This window comes from Osmerus eperlanus, chromosome 6, assembly GCF_963692335.1.
Source record: "Osmerus eperlanus chromosome 6, fOsmEpe2.1, whole genome shotgun sequence".
NCBI classification, from domain to species: domain Eukaryota; kingdom Metazoa; phylum Chordata; class Actinopteri; order Osmeriformes; family Osmeridae; genus Osmerus; species Osmerus eperlanus.
Genome location: NC_085023.1, coordinates 19,611,429 through 19,633,624, shown reverse-complemented (window position 1 = coordinate 19,633,624; position 22,196 = coordinate 19,611,429). Strand labels below are relative to the sequence as shown.

General features: G+C 44.2%; 2 protein-coding genes across 3 annotated transcripts in view; both read left to right on the top strand.

The window, feature by feature from the left end:
* The window catches only part of LOC134022604 (protein bicaudal C homolog 1-B-like), a 48,311-nt gene extending 44,380 nt beyond the window's left edge, over window positions 1-3,931 (top strand). Inside the window, exon 21 of the mRNA XM_062464277.1 lies at window positions 1,534-3,931. Within this exon, the coding sequence (XP_062320261.1) occupies window positions 1,534-1,661 (128 nt within the window). The 3' untranslated portion in view covers window positions 1,662-3,931. The remainder of the gene's footprint in view (window positions 1-1,533) is intronic.
* Window positions 3,932-7,454: 3,523 nt separating this feature from the next.
* LOC134022607 (phytanoyl-CoA hydroxylase-interacting protein-like) lies at window positions 7,455-22,055 on the top strand. Of its 2 annotated transcripts, none has more exons than XM_062464282.1 (5): window positions 7,455-7,561; window positions 15,906-16,102; window positions 17,243-17,417; window positions 18,428-18,545; window positions 20,093-22,055. In XM_062464282.1, exons 2-5 carry the CDS (start codon window positions 15,938-15,940, stop codon window positions 20,634-20,636), a joined length of 1,002 nt encoding a protein of 333 aa, XP_062320266.1. In that variant the 5' UTR covers window positions 7,455-7,561; window positions 15,906-15,937; the 3' UTR covers window positions 20,637-22,055. The 2 variants fall into 2 exon arrangements, with proteins under 2 accessions (XP_062320266.1, XP_062320265.1); XM_062464281.1 differs by lacking the exon at window positions 7,455-7,561 and adding an exon at window positions 7,893-8,503.
* Window positions 22,056-22,196: the final 141 nt, after the last annotated feature.

The following is a 22,196-nucleotide window of genomic DNA, read 5'->3' as shown; positions in this document are numbered from 1 at the left end:
GAGTAAACGGAGCATAATAATTGCATGTTTAAGGTGGGGAGATCATGCTGAAAATCGACTACTGCACAGAATGTCATACTTGTGTAACATGGTGTAGACCCCATGTAAGAGAAGACAGGCTGAGGTTGAGAGAGGGGGGGGGGGTAGCTGACCAGTGTTGTGTGAAGGAGGGAGAGGCTCAAGGCCAGTTCCAGTGCAGCTCTCTGGAGCCAAGTCTCGATCAATGGTAATCTCAGCTGAAGGACATGAAGGCTTCAATAGAGGAGTACCCTCTCCATCCCTCCCTGCTCTGCCCCCTCTCCCTTCCTCCCTGCTCTGCCCCCTCTCCATTCCTCCCTGCTCTGCCCCCTCTCCATTCCTCCCTGCTCTGCCCCCTCTCCATTCCTCCCTGCTCTGCCCCCTCTCCATTCCTCCCTGCTCTGCCCCCTCCCTCCCTGCTCTGCCCCCTCCCCTCCCTCCCTGCTCTGCCCCCTCCCTCCCTGCTCTGCCCCCTCCCTCCCTGCTCTGCCCCCTCCCTCCCTGCTCTGCCCCCTCCCTCCCTGCTCTGCCCCCTCTCCCTCCCTCCCTGCTCTGCCCCCTCCCTCCCTGCTCTGCCCCCTCTCCATCCCTCCCTGCTCTGCCCCCTCTCCATCCCTCCCTGCTCTGCCCCCTCTCCATCCCTCCCTGCTCTGCCCCCTCTCCCTTCCTCCCTGCTCTGCCCCCTTCCTCCCTGCTCTGCCCCCTCCCTCCCTGCTCTGCCCCCTCTCCATCCCTCCCTGCTCTGCCCCCTCTCCATCCCTTCCTGCTCTGCCCCCTCCCTCCCTGCTCTGCCCCCTCTCCATCCCTCATCCTTGACCCCTCATCCATCTCTCTAAAACTGAGGAGACAACTGTCCCCTTCCAGGTAATAACCGTGACTGCCAGGTCCACTTCCTGTTTCTATGCCAATAAAAAGTGTTGGCTGGAGCCGCCTGTCTCAAACTATCAGGCTGAAAGCTTTAGCTGGCAGGCATAGCAAATAAAGCCATCATATGAATTAGTCTGAGATGCATTTTTATTGGAAGCATTGTGTCCAAGTATTTGGGTGATCTGCCATATAAATGCAGGGATTACAAAGAGGCTGTGTTGAAGCAGGCTGTTCTCTTTTTTTGAAGTCAATGTTAATCAAATCAGAGAAATGTCAATAAAGTTTTCCTTTCATTCGGGTGGCGTGCATTACAGTTTTAAATAGAGGGGGAGTCAGGTGGCTGAGCGGTGAGGGAATCGGGCTAGTAATCCGAAGGTTGCCAGTTCGATTCCCGGTCATGCCAACTGACGTTGTGTCCTTGGGCAAGGCACTTCACCCTACTTGCCTCGGGGGAATGTCCCTGTACTTACTGTAAGTCGCTCTGGATAAGAGCGTCTGCTAAATGACTAAATGTAAATGTAAATAGTTTGTATTGGGCATTACAGGTTTTTATATTTTTCAAGGAAAAGTAAGCAATAAGATAATTGTATATTTGTACATTTGATTTCTTCGCTTGTTTGTTAAAACAGTGTCATGTTGTGTTTACAGAACTGAATAAGAACAGGCGGAAGCTGTTTGAACCACCCATCAGGTCCTCCTTCCTGGAAGGGGGCGCTAGCGGCCGTCTGGCTCGGCAGTTTCACGCTGACATGGCCAGTGTTAGCGGCCGGTGGTAGGCCTCCAGGCACCCCCGGTACCCTCCATGATGGGCCCCAAGACAGGGCCTCCTTCTGGGCTTCTGACGCCCACTCTGCAGCCTCTCTGGGTGCTCGGCTGATGGTGCCTGATCTTAGAATGTTTAACTGTTTTGTATCCAAAAGAAGCCATAGTTTACCCAAAAGTGTCATTAGGAAATAAGGGATGTCTCAGAGATTTATGAAGTTCAGTCTTACTCCGTGTGGTTCCTAGAAGTGGACCATATGTGGGGCATTTACACATGACGGCTATTGTGTTTGTCATAAAGGTTGCTGTCAAGTATTTTGTACAGTATTTGTTGAAGTGAATAGGTGGAATGATTAGTACAATCACATACATTGATACCATCTACTTGCATAGTATGCTGTTGTATCAATTACATGCACTTTACCCATACTAGACTTTTACCTGTGAAAGCCAGATTCCTCAAATTGGAATTCATTTTGCAGTTTGTATTGGCTCGCATCACAGATGTATTTGTACCAAGCCAATTGTTAGCACTTATCGCAAGTAGTAGGAATAAGGTAATAACGTCTAAGTGCCAAAGTGACTTCAACTCAACACCAGAGGAATGACCTTTAACCCTTCTTGATGTTCCTGTAGATTTACAGATCAGTATTGCAACCAGTCAGCTGCTATGGTTGGCCTGCAATCTGTCACACATATTTTAGAAAGCCCCAACAGTATTTTATATTCATTTATTGATTATTTTATCCTCATTGTAGGAGGGGGGAGGGGGAGGTACGGTAATTGGTTTACATGTATTATGTTGTGTTTTCCATTTTTTTACCTTTTTATAAGTTTCCGAGATTCGTAATTAATTTCTTTGTTGTGTTTTTATGGTAATGTTTTCACCTTGTTAAATGCATTTGTGGAGCTTTGTGGCTGTGCCATTAGACCAAAGTGGAGAGCGAGAGCGAAACAGAAGTAGAGATATATCTGTCAGTACCTTACAGTAGGTCTCTTTCTCTCTGAATATGGTTGGCAGTTTTCTGTGGTTCTCTTAGTGTGTCTAGTTATCTGTCTGTGGGCTGTTAGTTTGCCTCTGCATGTCTCTGTGTATGGAATCCATTCAGCAGACGAGCCTCTTTAGGGATCTGGATCCTAGAAACAGGATAATGTGTGCAGAGCGATGGTGCTTATCATCAAAGTATGTGGATGCTGAGAAACTCCCCACGCTTAATTTGTAATAATTTAGGATGACTCTTATGACGTGGTTTTGGATGAGCCCTTTAACTAAAAAAGACATCCAAATTTAGTTGGATTAAGCACTTAACTTAACCATAACATCTTCTATGATGGTCTGATCATATACATAGGTATATATATATCGTTTATAGGTATAACAAGACTATTTGATTGCCATAAAATGTTTGTTGTGCCAAAATGTAAGACTATCTACTGACGACAAAGAATAGTAGCTGTCTAGGTGGATATCAGGGGCGTTTTCACAATGACAAGAAACTGCATGAAACTGACTGCAGCCTACTCCTGTCGCTGTAGTCAAGGTTTTTTGGTCCTTTTGTATTACATTAAGTATAAAAAGGGATTGAGAAGACCAATAAGTAGAATAGAGAGGACTGATCAATTTCACTCATCATGGTACCAAACTGAGCACTGATTCAAGATGTCAGTGCTGTTAACTCGCACTCAGCAGGTGTATTTGTTATCACTCAAGTGAAGTCTGCTCTAAGGGAAATTTTGATTTAAACTGTCATGTTAATGGTGTTACGAATGATTTATGTGGTTTAATGAAAGGACTTATTTGCATTCAACGTTTACCAGGAGCCTGTCCAGCAACCCCTCTACAGTATGGCTATGCAATTATGTCTTTCACGTTTATGTTGTACTCATGTTCTATACAAAGGTTTGAAAGGGTCTATTTTGTACTGTGTTCAATAAAATGGTACATTTATAATGAATGTAAACCACTAAGGAATTCCATATGTTCTTACTTAGCTTTTGTGCAAAAGCTTCATCCTTGAACAACAATGTGTATGGTTGTGTAATACATCTGTTTTTGTGTTAAAAACAGAAAGGTACAGTTTTACATGACAAGGTCAATCCCAGCCTTCTTGGAGAAACACGCCATTGTTTTGTACGATGGCTTCTGTTGACCCAGCTGTTATGCATTGTGTTCACTCTGGTAGTACATCTGTCAATACACAGATACCAATAGAGCATTGTTGTCAAATTAACAAAAAATACAAGTTTCTTATTGTTATTGCAATAAATGTAATAAGTATGTGGACTGATGTTCTTGTTTTTTTCAGTTGCTTTGCAGAGCAGTCATGATTTTCATTATATTAAATTATAGATTTAAGGACTTCCATGTCTAGATGCCACTTAAATATGTTTTCAGAAACCAGTAAAATCTTAGACTGCATGCCAGAGTGGGTTTAAGAATGCAGTCAAAATATGTTTCCGTCAACAAGGAAAGTGTGTGTGTGATCTATATCCTCCCATAATCTGACAGTGTAATCCGACTCTTGTATCATGTGCCAATCCCCCTCACTGAGCAGCTCCACACGTTAGCTGATATCTCCTTGAGTGTGTGGCTGTTTGAATCCCTGTTTGAAGCCCTGTTTGAATCCCCTTTAGGTGGCAGTGTTGAAACTGCTGCACTCTCAATACGAAGCTGTGATAAAATATGTACAGGTTGTAAAATTGCACATGTAAACAGATTGCTGTAATACTCCCTCTACATCTATGACAAGCTCTAAGACACACACACACACACACACAACCACACACCCTGAGTCATACACTACTGTATGAGTGTGTGTTTGTGTTAACTGTAAAGCATTGCTATCACACAGAAGCAGAGGACTGACCTTATAAATGTGAGCTGACCTGTCCACTGAGAATGGGGGAGGGGCAGAGGACGAGGCATGGACGTTCCAATTTCTCAAAATAGTTTATCGCTCTGGTGTTGCAATTAGGACTACAACATTAATTATTACTGGCATTATTAACACTCAGCACACATACACACACATATTTTATCTTAATCTCTTGGCTGTCATCCTCGTCCTGCGACACTGAAACTTGATTCACTCTAAGCTTAGCAACAAATCTCCTGTGTGCACACATGCGTTTTATCCTTGGCAAGACTTAACTATTGCAGTCTCTCTCTGGGACGAAGGCTCTATCCTTCATCTTTTCTCCTCAAGCTTTCATTTTCCATCTCTGGACCGTCGTTATTTCCCCGTCCTCCTCGTCTCTGTTTCTCGACGTTACCCCCCCTCCTCTCCCGGTATCTCCCTGCCCCCTCCTCTCCCGGTATCTCTCCCTGTCCCCTCCTCTCCCGGTATCTCTCCCTGCCCTCTCCTCTCCCGGTATCTCTCCCTGTCCCCTCCTCTCCCGGTATCTCTCCCTGCCCCCTCCTCTCCCGGTATCTCTCCCTGCCCCCTCCTCTCCCGGTATCTGTCCCTTCCCCCTCCTCTCCCGGTATCTCTCCCTGCCCCCTCCTCTCCCGGTATCTCTCCCTGCCCCCTCCTCTCCCGGTATCTCTCCCTGCCCCCTCCTCTCCCGGTATCTCTCCCTGCCCCCTCCTCTCCCGGTATCTCTCCCTGCCCCCTCCTCTCCCTGCCCCCTCCTTTCCCTCTCCATCTGTCACCCGTGTTTCATGTGGACTCACAGTACAGTGCAACAGAGTGAACGATTCGAGGGAACGGCCAATGCTCTGCATGAAACGCAGACGCGCACACACACAAACATCCAGTCCCTCTGAGCTGTGAGTGAAATTCTCGTTTCATCGTTTCTCAGCCGTGAGAGGAGATGGGGGGGGGGGGGGGGGGAGGGTCGGGCACAGACACATGCAGCGGAGACCAGCGGCCTTCCCTCGGTTCCTGCAGCGGTCTGACTCCACCTGGGGGGGGGCCTGCCTGGGAGGGGGGAGGAAGGATGGAAGCAGGATCACTCATCGTCTTCCTCCCCTTGCACAAGAGGAGCATAGCAAGTAGGAAGGAAGAGGCGAGGGAAAGGGAATACGAGAGAACAGCATCTTAACCCTTGTGTTTCTTCGGGTCATTCTGACCCATCAGTCATTGTGACCCGCCGTCATATTGCGACAACTTTACCGCATACAAAAACAAAGTGAAGCATTTTCTTTTAACCGTTGGGCTGTCTCAGACCCCGACCATTGCAAAGGTTAAAAGAAAAAAAAAAAAACTTAACCTTTGGGTCATGTGACCCGAAGGCAGCACAAGGGTTAAATGCAGCATGTGTTACATTTGGTCAATCTGGAAGAAGACTCACTAGGTGTCTGTTTGAAAGGGCTACTTTCAGTGCCTACTTCCAGTGTTTACAAGTCTGAGGATTGTGATGGCTTATCCCTTTGATAATTACATTAGACTGTACTGTGAACACAGAGACTTTGAAGCAGATGCTAACGTAATCAGAGGGATGCTCTAGTAATCAAAGAACTTAAATTACAGAATAAGGAGGGGTGGGAATACATGAGTCATCAGTCTGGTCTTCCTGACCTACATCTGTATGTGAGCAAATACTGCACTTCTCCACACGGGAAAAGCACCCTAATTTTCAGTGAGGTACCAATAGATAGTATATTGGTACATGAATACACATACTGTATGGCTTAGTGATAAATATGTATTTAGTCTATCTTCTTAACATCATTAGTATAAACAAACATACAGTACTCACATCTATTTGAATATACAGTATCATGTGTCAAATAAATATCTGCTGCACAGAATATAGTGAGTTGTTTTAAAATGAGTAGGCTGGGCCACTGTTGGGTTGATTGTATGACTGATAATGCTTGGCATCTCACAAATACTTCTCTATGTGGGTAATGCAATCAACACACACAATGACTTCCTGTGTAATGAGCCGTCTTTCCAGCCAGGACATTTCAGCTCTAACAGGGTGCACTGCACTGGCCTGCTAATAAATAACTGGGCAGAATATAGTCGGAACCTCATCAGGGTGTAAAGCTGTATGTGGTGATAATAAGCTTAGGGCCGTTTAATTCACCCACATACCCCACTAAGTAATCCTCAATATAAATGCACAATACTATATGTAGACGAAATGGTCCGTCCTTCACATATTGAGTCACTAGTCACAAGTCACTAGTCACAATAAATTCACTTAGCGTAAATATTTCTCATAATTTGATATACATATATTAGGCTACTTACCGTTAAGGCATGACCTGACTTAATCTTTTGAGAAAATAAATGTGTGCATGTTTTACGTGTCATTTGTACTTGTGTGAATGTATGTGCGTGCGTGCGTGCGAGAGAGAGAGAGAAAGAGAGAGAGATGTTTGGGGTTTTCTCCTGCATTTCCAAGTGTATCGATCACATTTACGCAGCACTTACTGCCGCTGCCTCCTCAGCAGAATGACTCAGGAGTCTAACTGGCGCAGCCGCAGATACGAGCAGAGACAGGAGCCTGGCAAGCTACTAACACCCAGTAGCGCCAAAATGGCCAAATGGAAAGTGACATTTTGTCATCCTAATGTGTATATGGCACCCCAGTGTGTTATTAGGAAACAAGCCACATCCACAGCTGTGGATAAAGAGAGCGCTTTGTGAATGTGTCTGGAATGTAATAAGTTGTTTTCAACACAATTTTTTTTTTTTTATAAACCACAGTGTTAGATCAGTTTAGTCTCTTAAAGATGATACCAAATGGTTGTTTGTCTTGTTTAGGAATCGCCTTTCCACTTCACAGCGACTTGGAACTGCAGTCTTGTGGTGCACAGTTCGGACAGGGTGTGTGATCCATGTCACTGAGACTGACTGATAGTCTGGGTGTGGGAGGAGATAATTAGACGACTGACACACACACACACACACACATGCTGTGTGCACACTAACATACACAGTGAGGGGAGCCTTATTTAAAGGTCAGTAACTTCTTATCAATCACATTGAGACAGTTTAATTAATGCATTCATAATTTAGCCATTAATAAATACTGAATGTGTATTCCTATGTGACAATATATTCATTAGAGCTTAAATGAAACAAAATCTTAACAAATGAAAAGGACCATGGCTAAAGGCCAGTGACAGTGAATTGGCAGCGGATGTATAGAATACATTATTCTTGTCATGTAGAGAGGTCGTTTTCATCTAATTCATGAAGTCACGCACCTGCGCTCCCTGGCTAGAGTTGCAGACGCGGCCATAAGTCCATATAAGGAGATGTATGGACCCTCTTGTGTGACGTTACAAAACGTGAAATAAAGAACGTCTGTAGCCTACTGTAGGTTTACACTCAGATTCACACCAGGAGGGGAGCACCCTGGTAATCTGGTTACATAAAAGGCCATTTAATTTGCAGTGCTCCCCGCGCAGCTAATCCCTTATTCCTGTGTGCCTGTCCCGCGTCGGAAACAACACTTGTGGCTTTCACGGTATGCGCTTTTACAACCAAAAAGTAAGGCGTTTACAGGATAGTATAACCTGTACATTAACAAGTCGAAACCTCACTATATCTACCCTTTTTGCCTCTCACGTTGCAGCGTCAATTTAGCGATGTGCTTTGCGTTAGTGACGATTCGCTGACGCGCCTTTAGCCGCACCACCCTTGAGAGAGGAGCTACGAGGGAGCAAAAGGGGCTGGTAACCGGGCACTGTATCTCTTTCTTTCCTATCGAACGTGAGAGGAGGCGAGTCCTGCGGCAAAACGAGCGAAATTTTAACGGCACCGGGAGAGGCATCCAGGCTTTGAAGTGGAGATGGAGGTTCCGAGCTTGGCACACAACATAACGAGCCCAATGAGTCCGTGCGAGGGCATGTTAAAGAACCTCAGTTTAGACGCCATACAGTTATGCGAAAGAGAGGGTAAGTAACACAAATTCAGCATTTAATATTGTCATGCAATGTATGGGCGTTTCATGGTTCGAAAATCTAATTATTTTGCCTGTGAGCAGGTTCGTTGATTATAATGAGTCTGAACAACCTTGTTGATAGCAAGCTCCACCACTGCCAAAATAACCTCAAATTAAGAAATACTTCTCTCTTATATTGAGGTAAAAACCCAAAACTAGAAGCTGTTTTACAGGTCCTCTCTCTGTAGATGGAGTGGTGCGCTGGTGCGTGCGCGGAATAGATTAGGGCGTCAATGCACATTATCTTTCTCAAAAGAAGAACGTGCTTGTTTCAGTGGTTGACATTTGAGCACAAAATGTATGCATAGAAACAGTACTAGAGTAACATGGTCTTGAATGCAGTCGTAGTATCTGTGCCTTGGAGTGGCGCGCATGTGGGGGTTTTTTCAGCACCATGGACACGGACCAGAGCTGGCACCGGTGAAAAAACTAATTTAGGCTTTGCACGTTCCAGGACAACGAGACAAAAAGTTTAAAATGAAATTCACACATGGTCGGAAAGCTTTGAAACAACTGATTGCCACATGGCGGTGGAGAGATTCTATTTGTATAGCTCGACAAAATATCCTATAGATTTTTACAGTATGGGCCATGCGTTTGTGAGGCGTGAATTCCAGGCGTAGACAAAAAAATACCATGTATCAGTGTCTTTTGTAGACGGCAACAGAAAATGTCCATACTCAGCATGATATCATATAGCAAATATCATATATGTATAAGACCTGTTCATTGCATGACACAGTCTGAGTGGCGGCGATATACCTAGTTCTGTACGTCATCAGTAGCATTTCCATGTATTTTAATCAGATTCAGAAGTCTTTATGGAGCATATGTATGCCACTAATCATAGCCTACCCCGTAAATACAGACCCCCAGTTATGGTAAATGTAGGCCTAGATAAGTAGAAAGGGCCTACATTTAACATTACTGTGGGTCTGACACAAGTGTACGTTTTTAGAGGATACAAGTGCTCCTTCAATTTCAGCTTCAAATCATCTTCACAAAGCTTCATTTGATTGGTACACAGGGTGTTTGTCTGCTGTATTCATGTGTTGATGTTCAGAGGTCTTCATGAAGGGACACAAGCAGTTTATTTGACCACAAAGAGGCCATTGCAGCCTATATACCACTGGTCAATTTCCTCATTTGCCATTAGTGCTGGCCCGAATTAAATTTGGATATGCAGTTAATATCATAATAGGCCTCAGGTCTGGTCTGATTTAAAAGCTGTAATTTTTGTAGTGGTATAGGCTGCAGCTTAATTGGACTTAATTGAAGTTGTTGTGTGTGCCAGCTCTGCCTGTGTCCTGCAGGTTTACTAGAGGGGTTTCTCTGCAGCAACATAACAAGCAGTCTTCTGTTAGTCAGACGAGTAAGTGTAAATAGTGGTTCAGTGTCCTTGAGATACCTCAGCACTGTTGATGTGACAACACAGAGGGACTGTCACCATCCAGATTCAGAGAAACAGGACGAACAGGCCTGAGTAAACAAGTTTCTCAAGTCAAGTCCAAGGGGAAAGGTTTGCTGGAGTCTGAGGGATAGTTCATCGTGACAGATGTGTTCCAAACTACCTCAGCAGTAGTCATTTGAGACAGTTATTGTCCTAAAGTACTTCAAATCCATTTAACTACCCAGTAAACTGTTTACCAAAGACAATAGTGTCGTTGTCAGATATCATTTTTGTTGCTTCAGCCTTATATCTCTCATTTACATGTGAATATCCATCTGCCCAGCCCATAGTTCCACTGTTGATAGACTCTTAATTCCATAACAATCACAATAAACCGTACAAATACTGGCTTGAATAACACATAGGGTGTGATCATATGTATATATCAGATCTCACCCCTCTGGGCTTCCCGACAATTTCAAAATGATATGTTCTATAAACTAACTCAATCTTACTTTTGTCAGAGAGAAGTTGTCACTGGCAGTTTTAGTGTATCTTATATGTTCTCTTACTCAGGATGAGCTCATTTGTCACTGTAGAGAAAACATCTAGGGGCTATGCCCTTACATGTTCTGACAAACATCCACAAATAATACTAAACGCTGTATTTTAGTACCACTAACTTCAATAAATAATGCTTAAGATCTAGAGGAACAGATTGTAAGACTCAAGACTTTCCCAATGTGTCAGATGTGATACAGTGTGTTCTTGTTTTAACCAGATCTCTATTCAATTTGAACAAAATAGATTAAATCACCCAAAGTTCTTCTAAATCATTGCATGCAAGCTGGAAGTGACACATGGAACATACAGGGGTAGACTTCCTGTGGCCATTATGTATTTGAGATGCTATGATGGATGGGTGTCATTAATGTAACCAAGCACTGTGTGTGTGTGTTTGTGTGTGGGTGGGAGATGAATAAGAGAAAGAGACTCATCTACAAAAAATACAACCAGTAGTAAAAAGAACCTGCAGTTACTGAACTTTTTCTTCCACAGTAAATCTTCCACATTAAAATTAGAAAGAATTAACCAAAAATAGATGCAACTGATGCAAACAGACAGTTCCTTGACCACTGAAATACCGTACACTTCTGAACCTTAATTGCCTGCTATACTTTATATGCAATGTCTGCTAAGTGAATGAAATTTAACTTTGAGCCTTTAGTGATGTGTGACAAATACAGTTTATACCAGATTTGGTATGCAGATCTGAATCCAGAGATGAGCTCTGTGACATCATGGCTGACTAAGGGTCGGCCATATTTCATGTAGGCGGACATGCCCGGCACGTGCCTGGCAAGAGATATTATCAATACGATGACTCATGTCCACCAAATGGGACAATTTTCCACCAGTTCTTTGGGATTTTAGCCACAACCTTATTGGGTTTTTGCCAGAAACAGAAATATTAAGTATCAGGTTAGTCTGTAGTATGAAATGTATTGCTTGAATTATGGTTTATGAAGCCTGGAATAAGATTGTGTGTGTTTCGGGGGAAACAGTCCCTTGAGAGCTTGCTAGAAATAAATGTAACTACCATTTCAAATGGGCGAAATGATGTAAGCCTACTATGTGAGATGTCTGTGTAGGTAACATTACCACCAAAGTAAGACTAAACAAAAGCTGTTGAGGGATTTTACATAATTTCCCAACTCCACTGAAAAATGCTAATTCAATGTTAATGTGACACAATGACTCACCCTTTTTTCTTTTCTTTTTTTTTTTACAAGAATGAGCGCTCTTATCTATCTTATTTTCTCAAGAGGCCTTTTCAGATTTAATTAATTTGCAAGAACAGATGGTTAAATTTAGAACAGATCCCGTTCCATGTTATTTTGTGTTTCTATGAATCCTTCACTCCGAATCAACTAGTCATTGCTTTCCTCTCTTTGTGGTTATTTTATAGTCTCTTTGTTACTTGATAACCCCCCTAATGTGCTTGCAGTCATGTGTAAGACACAGTTACTGTATGTGGCCTATGAACCGGTCTTCAGACATCCCAAGGAGGGGGAGAGGGGGGGGGAGAGGGGGGGGGGCGGGGGGGCTACCTCCCGGAAATGAATCTCTGCAGGTTGGGATGTCTGGGTCTTTGTGTATCTCTGATACTTGGGTATTTTTTGCTCAGACAGCATCAGAGCAAAAAGTACCTTGCACATGATGTCCTGTTCTTAGTTGAAACACAGTCCGGATACTGCAATGCAGATTCAATGGTGCTAAACACACTGCACCTGTGAGTTAGCTGCAATCTGCTGGCGGCTGACATTCATAACCACAGCTCAGTCATCTTCAATTCACACAGCTACAGTACCACGTGAGGGCTGGTTGTCATGACAAAGTATGATTTCTTGTGCACTTACATTTTTGTCATATGTAATCAAGCATTTAAGACGGTGCTGTAGCCTAGATTCGGATGCCTCATGAATTAAAACTGACCGTATGTTTTCTATTTTTGTGCTTTACAATTTTCTTAGGGGGGGGGGGGGGGGGCATTACATTAGCACTAAAATTGCCGTGATTAATCTTAATAAAGCTAAAAAACAACAGATCTAAAGAATCTGCCAGTGCCAGGAGAAATACTCCCCAAATCACTCTGGATACAGTAAGAGCGTCTGCTAAATGACTAAATATAAATGTAATCAGCAGTCCAGACATTCTGCATGATACACTTACTGCCAGATGAAAAAAAGGGTAGGACGTTCTTAGAGCCAACGAATAGCTAGCTTTCGGGTTAGTCTAGCTAAATGGCCCTGTAACTAGGTTAAATTGACCATTTAAAAACTCGTAGGGAGTTAACCTAGCTCTCTAGCTACTACATCGCTATACATTGGTCGAAGCTAATTTGGCGGTGCAGTCTGAGTCTGAATTAATGTCTGCCCCGGATCGACAGATTTGAGGATAGCTCACATCTGTGTAGCTAGCAATAGATAGATAAATCGTAAACTCCACTAAGCAAGGTAGCTACTGTAGCTAGTCTAGCCTAACCAAAAATAAACGGAACCCATCTGCGTTCAAGTCCGTCTGTTGAAAGAGTGCCTGCCTGTCTTGTCTACAGTCTGGAAGAAGCATTTTCCATGTCGAGGTAATATATCCAGTATAGATCGGTTAAACTCACTCCTCAGGTATGTAGCTAGCTACAGGCCACCCGCGCCAGCTAATAGCTAGTTTTTCGTTGACGTAGCTGGCGGTGTTTGGGCGGGAGATGGCGGGTTTCAACCCCGAGTAGCGACGACCGTCAGCCGAGTGTACATCCAAAGGTGCGAGGCCAAGTATTTTACAGTAGCTTACAATAAATCTATATTTTTGCATAGAAAGTTCAACTGGTTACTGTAAATCATAATTTACAAAACACGTGCAGTCTCTCCTTAGCAAACGAACAAGGCAACTTTTAGCTGGCAACGTTTAGCTTTGACCTGGGTTGTACTGTGTAGATTGCGAGTTTAGCTGGTAGGCAGGAGGCAGGCAGGTAGATGCTTAATCACTCTCTTCTACCTGGTTGGAGAGCAACTTGGGTCATTCCGAAAGGGGCCCCAGGAGAACACTGTGCTGCTGATGAGAGAATACTAGTCTGCCAGAGCTCTTTATTAAGCATGATATTCTTTTACTTTCCCTTCACTGTTTGACCTCCCTCCTCCGTTCAGCCTTGTCTCTCTCCGGAGAGAGGCCCAGACTGGAAGGAGCCATATATTTTATGCAGGCGAGAGAGTATGAAGGCTTTTATGGAGCGTAATTGATGGTTAACTGTCTAACAGATTATTAGGTAGAAAACTACTGCCAAATAGTGGATTATAGGATTATATAATAACAACTAATGATGATCATTATTATTAATTGGACTATGTAATTCCATGTAATGGATGTGTTGCATGTAATGGAACACATACAGTACCAGTCAAAAGTGTACTGTACGTATCCTGAAAATCTAGATTTTGTGGCAGCTTCTTCTATTTGTATACCGGAGTTAGGGTTAGCACCAGCCTGTGTGTCAGTTAGTAGACCTATGTGTGCTTGTGAGTGTGGGGAAAACATTAATTGCATTAGTGAGGCTTACCCTCTCTGAATGTGTCAGTGTAATGGTTACACAAACAGGTTAATCAATGTAAACAGATAAGGAGTTAAGTTTGCACTCTGGTGGTGTGATGTGTGCTGTTGGATTGCTGCTGTGTAGGTTAACTCTGAGGAGCTTCTGGGCTTTTAGATTCCATCTGGCCTGCAGCGCTCTAATCTGAAGATGATCACCTTCAGGGTTGGGTGTAGCTCAGTTGACTGCAGATCACAAGGTTCCAACCTCCCTGGTTGGTCAGTTAGTTTAAATTGCTTAGGTTAAAAGCGTCTTCTAAATACATTATGACATTATTGTCTTGGTTACCATGGAGTTGGTTGACCACTAGACCACAAGACAATTTAGAATCGTGGACAGTCGGGCAATTTAGAAATTTATATTTTTTCTCATAGCAATATAGCCAAGACTTTGATAAGTGGATTCAGGGTGTGTGTTGTCCAGAGGCCTACGTAACGCTGGACACTCATCCAGTGTTTCACAGGCATAAATGTCAGAGCAGTGATGTTGCTCTTTAGTCCAAGCTATGCTATGCTAGTAGGTTCATTAGGTTTATTCCAATGTAGCCCAATCCATTCAGTGATCAGCTTAGCCTGTGTGAGAGAGAAAAGGAGACCTCTGTGAGGTAAAGATTACTATTCCTGCTAATCAGCTAACTAGTAATTAGGACAAATGTAGGTTGGGTCACTGAACAAGAGAGAAAACAATAAATCTGAGTTGTGTTCCCCATGGTCAATATATTCCACGGTTTAAAAGAGACCCAGTTTCTAGAGTTGAAGTCATAAGTCTTAAAACTCCTAACAAATACTTCTATATTAGCGAGTGAGGAAGGGTATTTTCTCATGACTACAAATACCATAACCGCTTTAGGTCTTGTTTAGTAAATAATCCCCTTGTGAATGGATAACCGGACACAACGTCAGGGTTTCACCCATGAACCGTTGCGCTTCAAGAACAACCGCACCATGTTGAATGGAATCCCTCAATTATCACCCAGGCTCTCAAGCTCATGCTAGGCGACGGGCGTTCCATGGTCTGGTGCTTGTCCCATTGTCCCCTCAGTGATGTGTTCACCGCCCGGAATTCCACATTATTCTGTCCAGAGATTGTAGTTGGAGCTCACACAGAAAACACATTGTTGCCATGCCAAGTGCGTGTTTTATAGTGTTGTAGAGTCTATATTCAACTCTACAAAGCCCCTTATTGAGACGGTTGTTTTGGTGCATTTCTCTGTGCATGGATTGTGTTGAGCACCAGTGCTGCATTAAGAATACATGAACTGACTGCTTTTAAGAAATACACATACTATTCACAAAGGCAAGGACAGAGTGTGGACCAACCAGTTGATGTGCAGTTTGTGAGGTCTAAAACAGTGAAATCTAGGCTCTCCTTTTCGTCCTCAGTCTTGAATCTGGTCATGAGAGAGAAACTGAAATCAAGCTGTCTGTAAAAAATACCTTTTCGACAATAATCGGCGCTTGAAATATTTAATGCCGGCCTATGGGGCGCCAGCAAAGCCGAGGGAGAATTGGACCGTCGCCATGGCAACAGGTACTGTACACGAGGCAGGGCGGCCAACTTCTCTCTCCCTGCTCGAAGGCAGGCGCTGCAACATGGAGCACGCAGAGTGACAGCTGGGATCTCTGCTGTTTGTGTGTGTGTGTGTGTGTGTTTGTGTGTGTGTGTGTGTGTGGCCTCGCCAAAAGGACGCGATGAAGCTAGACTGTAGCGCACTGCAGCACTTATTTTTCTTTAGTTAATTAAAATAGTAATTTTTAATGATTTGATGTTGATTTGGATCCCCACCCTCCTTTCAAACCGAACCTTCCTCTTCCTGTCTGACAGGAAATAAATCCCAGGACAGCGGCATCGTGGAGATGGAGGAACTTCCTGTTCCTCAGAACATCAAGATCAGCAGCATCACCTGCGACTCCTTTAAGATCTGCTGGGACATGGAGCCCCGCGTGAAGGAACGTATCACCCACTACTTCATCGACCTCAACAAGAAGGAGAACAAGAACTCCAACAAGTTCAAACACAAGGTAAACTATCGACAGAAATGTTCAAACACAAGGTAAACTATCGACAGAAATGTTCAAACACAAGGTAAACTATCGACAGAAATGTTCAAACACAAGGTAAACTATCGACAGAAATGTTCAAACACAAGGTAAACTATCGACAGAGCCCACACTTTACTTTATATTAACTTGAGTGAAAAAGTGTAGTCAGTACTTTTACCTGAGTCTTTTTCAACATGAGTATCTATACTTCTACTTTACTTGAGTGAAGGATGTGTGTACTTTTGCCATCTCTGAAGCTGAAATAGTCAAGTCTTGACTTCATTTTTCTCATCATATCGGTGGAGTAACGTCTTAGGAATCCATTAAGCAAATTAAAGATATTAGGCAACTGCCGAAATTAGTTACTGAGTCACGGTGAAGGCCATTTTGTGCACACACCAAACAAAACCTAAACACACAGTAACCTTTTACTCCTTCCTGGAACAAACGCTTACACACACCCTACGAGAACCATTCCAGAACCTGAGCGCTAATAATAATAAACACCCACACCGCATGTACACACTCAAACTGCCTGGCGGACAAGCTACCACTGCACTGGGGAAAACAAGTCATTCCACAGGCAATTTGTGGTTGTAGCTCTTTCAGAAGTTAACCTAATGGATTGGATTGGTTATCTTTACACACATTATACGAGTTTCACAACTCCCCTCTTCCAATCTCGTCCTGGGTGTCTGGAGGCTCAAAGGTTTTTAAATTGGATGTTTTCTTTCTCAGTGTGTGAGGTGAGACCTCTTACTACTGTGCAGGGACATTGGAACTGAGCTGGATGAAGAGGAGAAAGGAGCATAATACACTAGACTTGTGATTTCTTTCTTTTATATATATATATATATATATATATATATATATATATAAAGATTGACATAGGGGGATATGAGGGTCAATATGTTGTCTGTGTAGCTGAAAGCTTGTAGGCTGGAGTTCTGTCTCTAATGTGTTCATGTGTGGATGGAAAGCATGTGTGCAGGATGTGATGTGTAATCTCTCATCAACACTCTCCCACTCACTGCAAGCTTTCTACTTTGTCCACTCTCCCTCCCTCCTCTTCATTTCCCTCCTTCACTCTCTCCCATTCCCCCCCTCCCTTCCCTCCAGGATGTCCCCACCAAGTTGGTGGCGAAGGCGGTGCCTCTCCCCATGACGGTGCGAGGCCATTGGTTCCTCAGCCCTCGTACGGAGTACACGGTGGCGGTCCAGACGGCGTCCAAGCAGAGCGACGGAGACTACGCCGTGTCAGAGTGGAGCGAGATCATCGAGTTCTGCACCGCTGGTGAGGGAGGACAGGGTCAGGGCAGAGAGAGAGAGATGTAGAGAGATGTAGACAGGGAGAGAGGTACAGAGATACAGAGAGGGAGCGAGAGAGGTACAGAGAGAGAGATGAAGAGATACAGAGAGGGAGAGAGAGAGGTACAGAGAGAGAGATGAAGAGATACAGAGAGGGAGAGAGAGAGGTACAGAGAGAGAGATGAAGAGATACAGAGAGGGAGAGAGGTACAGAGAGAGATGAAGACATACAGAGAGGGAGAGAGAAAGGTACAGAGAGAGAGATGAAGAGATACAGAGAGGGAGAGAGAGAGGTACAGAGAGAGAGATGAAGACATACAGAGAGGGAGAGAGAGAGGTACAGAGAGAGATGAAGACATACAGAGAGGGAGAGAGAGAGGTACAGAGAGAGAGATGAAGAGATACAGAGAGGGAGAGAGAAAGGTACAGAGAGAGAGATGAAGAGATACAGAGAGGGAGAGAGAGAGGTACAGAGAGAGATGAAGACATACAGAGAGGGAGAGAGAAAGGTACAGAGAGAGAGATGAAGAGATACAGAGAGGGAGAGAGAAAGGTACAGAGAGAGATATGAAGAGATACAGAGAGGGAGAGAGAGAGGTACAGAGAGAGAGATGAAGACATACAGAGAGGGAGAGAGAAAGGTACAGAGAGAGAGATGAAGAGATACAGAGAGGGAGAGAGAGAAGCTGAGTGGAAGGGTCTGTAATGAGCAGAGCGAGGCAGGGATGGGGGATGCAGCCGACTGAGTGTCTGAGCAAGGTGCAGGTACTGTTAAGGGGGGGGGGGGGGGTTAGAGAGCGCAGGGAGAGGCGGAAGGCTGGAGGTAATGTGTCAGAAAGCTGGAGGGCACTCAGCAGTCAGCATCAGGGGGGGTTTCTTAATGAGCCGCAGTGTTTATGTCTAGACGGCAAGTCTTGCTGCTGACTTAAAGAGTACAGCGTGGTGAGATTTCTTCTGGGTGTATTTGCGTTAAGATGTTCTGTTCCCCGTTTGTAGATTACTCCTCGGTGCATCTAACCCAGCTTCTGGAGAAGGCGGAGGTCATCGCTGGCAGGATGCTGCGTTTCTCTGTCTTCTACAGGAACCATAACAAAGAGTACTTTGACCAGGCCAGGTAGGGGTCCACACACACCCACACCATATATAACCTCTGACCTCTTGCAACTATACCATATATAACCTCTGACCTCTTGCAACTATACCATATATAACCTCTGACCTCTTGCAGCTATACCATATATAACCTCTGACCTCTTGCAGCTATACCATATATAACCTCTGACCTCTTGCAGCTATACCATATATAACCTCTGACCTCTTGCAGCTATACCATATATAACCTCTGACCTCTTGCAACTATACCATATATAACCTCTGACCTCTTGCAGCTATACCATATATAACCTCTGACCTCTTGCAACTATACCATATATAACCTCTGACCTCTGACAGCTATACCATATATAACCTCTGACCTCTTGCAGCTATACCATATATAACCTCTGACCTCTTGCAGCTATACCATATATAACCTCTGACCTCTTGCAGCTATACCATATATAACCTCTGACCTCTTGCAACTATACCATATATAACCTCTGACCTCTTGCAGCTATACCATATATAACCTCTGACCTCTTGCAACTATACCATATATAACCTCTGACCTCTGACAGCTATACCATATATAACCTCTGACCTCTTGCAGCTATACCATATATAACCTCTGACCTCTTGCAGCTATACCATATATAACCTCTGACCTCTTGCAACTATACCATATATAACCTCTGACATCTTGCAGTTGTTCCAGGTAGACATGGTCATGTTGACAGGTCCTCTTCTGTTGCTTCTCATGTTTATTGCAGGAAAGTCTGCCTAAAGCTCTTTCTATGTCTCAATTATGAGAAACATCATGAGGGTTTGTGCATTCTCATTTGCATTTTATCAGCATCTCTATTTCTCCTCATCTTTTAGTATATCTTTTCAACATATCAACATTTAACCCAGTTTAGGTTGATGAATGTGATTTAATGACAATTTGCTTATAATTCATTGAGCTACATCATTCCTATTTACAACTTTGTTTTCGATGGTCGACAAAATAGCACCACCTTGTGGACGCCTGAGGGGAAGGCCTCCGTACGGATGACCTGGGTTGGATCTGAGTAATTGCATAATTACCATAACAAAAGGACAATTATGATTATAATGACAACCTTTAAAGTGGAAGCAGTGTAATTACTCTGATATTTGAATCTGCAGTGCCTAGACTTGTTTAACAGGCGACAGGACTGGCAATTTCCTACCTCGGAAAAACCCTGTGCTTTGAATGTTATTCTGTTCATTTATGCAATCCAGAGAAACCGAGAACAGTCTTTCCCCTAAGTTCCTTTGTGCCTAACATGCCTGTTTATCTTAAACCCCCCAAAATTCTAATTTGACCTAACCAGATGAAATTGAGAACATTTGAATAAATCAGACCTATTCCATTTCGTGTCTCAACCATGTTGATTTCAAAAAATAAATTCCACTAATGCCAAGAAGTAACACGTTTCCATAAACGGATACATTACAATAACTAAACATAAAAATATAAACGGGTTGACTTGTGTAATCCGAAGCCTCGTTGTAGATGAGTTCTGTCTGTCTTCTTTGCAGGGAGCACCAGAACAACCGCATGCTGCCCTCGGTGAAGGACAACAGCGGCAGCCACGGTTCCCCCATCAGCGGCAAGCTGGAGGGGATCTTCTTCAGCTGCAACACCGAGTTCAACACCGGCAAGCCCCCCCAGGACTCCACCTACGGCCGCATGCGCTTCCAGGTGCAGGCCGAGGCCCTGTTCAACCCCAACACCAACCTGTACTTCGCGGACTTCTACTGCATGTACACGGCCTACCACTACGTCATCCTGGTCCTGGCCCCTCAGGGCTCTCCCGGGGACGACTTCTGCAAGCAGAGGCTCTCGGCGCTGGACATCACCAACAACCGCTTCCTGACGTGCACCCGGGAGGAGGGGGAGGGCGCGGGGCTGGTGTTCCACCATGCCCAGGACGTGATCCTGGAGGTGATCTACACGGAGCCCCTGGACCTGGCGCAGGGCACCGTGGCGGAGATCAGCGGGCACCAGCTGAACAGCCTGTCCACCTTCAACGCCAAGAAGGACCCCAGCTGCAAGACGTGCAACATCAGCGTAGGGCGCTAAGGCCTGCGAGAGGCCCCGGCCTGGAACACTTTGGAACCGCCACACACACACACGTATAGGCCTATGTACCCCTACAAACACACTATGACCCCCCTGAACACACATGTACACACCAAAAAGACTTAACACACACATCAAATCTAAACATTACATATCTCTGCAATGCATCCTCTTTGGAGAAAGAGTGTTAAGTGCTCACACACACACACACACACATTCATCCCCCCTGCCTGTCTGAGAGGATCACAATCTACTGAGGGGAGCTCTCCAACCGCCTCCGCAGAAGAATCTGAGCTTGTTACAGCTGAGATGTGGGACCCTGACCAACCCTCCACGGACCCCACCTCCCTCTGGCCTAGCTGCCCGATCATCCATTCTCGCTAGCAAACCATCCATCCCTGCCTGCTAGCCGACCATCCGTTCTCGCTAGCAAACCATCCATCCCTGGCTGCTAGCCGACCATCCGTTCTCGCTAGCAAACCATCCATCCTTGCCTGCTAGCCGAGCATCCATTCCCGCCAGCCAACTATCCGTTCCCGCTAGCAAACCATTCATCGCTGCCTGTTAGCCGACCATCCGTTCACGCTAGCAAACCATCCATCGCTGCCTGTTAGCCTACCATCCATCCCTGTTAACCAGCACCAGTTGATAGATGAACCCTTTAACCATTTTAACAAACCCCACAGATAATCATAGCTTATCTCCTCTTTATTTTCCTAGTTTTTCTCAAATACTGAGAATGTTTTCTCATTTTACCGATTCTCCGTTGTACCTGTTCTTCTTTCTGTTGTGTGCTTCAGATGTTTGTGTTCCTTGGTCTCACCTGAGGGTTTCAGTATATTGTTCCAGATCTTAGTAGTGGTAGAGCCTGGTACTGACCTTGGGCCTGCAGCATCGCCATCCTAATGCCAAAGGTAACGCAAAAACACGGACAAAAACCCGCTGTAGAATGACTATACTAATGCAACAGCCTCTGTCTGAACTTGGAAGTCGAAGCACTTCGGTAACCTTTAAAAGCATGATGCAGTTCTGTGCAGCATGAGTTTGACAACTATCAGTACCTCTACCGACCATGGCTACCGTTTTATTTATTCTAGTTGAAAGAAAAACCAGAAACTGTGTTTAGCAGAGTAAATGTGAAAAAATATTTATTTTTTATTGATATATAAAAAATATAAACCAGAAGTGCACAATGTCAAAAGCTTTGATCATAGTAAATAATGGCATTTATGGGAGGGGGAAACAGGTTTTTTTCTAGCAAAGGAGAAAAAAAATTGACAGCAGAAATAACTTGCACTACTATGCTAACATATACAACTATTCTTTTTCCAAGGGTAATGTATAACTTGAATTGTCACAATTCATATTAACTATGAGACTACTATTACATATCATAGCACAATCTAGGACAAAAACCGATTGACACTCACAAACATTCTAAAGGATTGTCGGATTGTGTGTTTGGGTGACAGTTCCCTCTTGCCAAGTCAGCACTTATCATAGCGCACCGTTATAGCTTAACCCACGTACCTGTTCTATGTCGACAAACAGTGTTTTTTG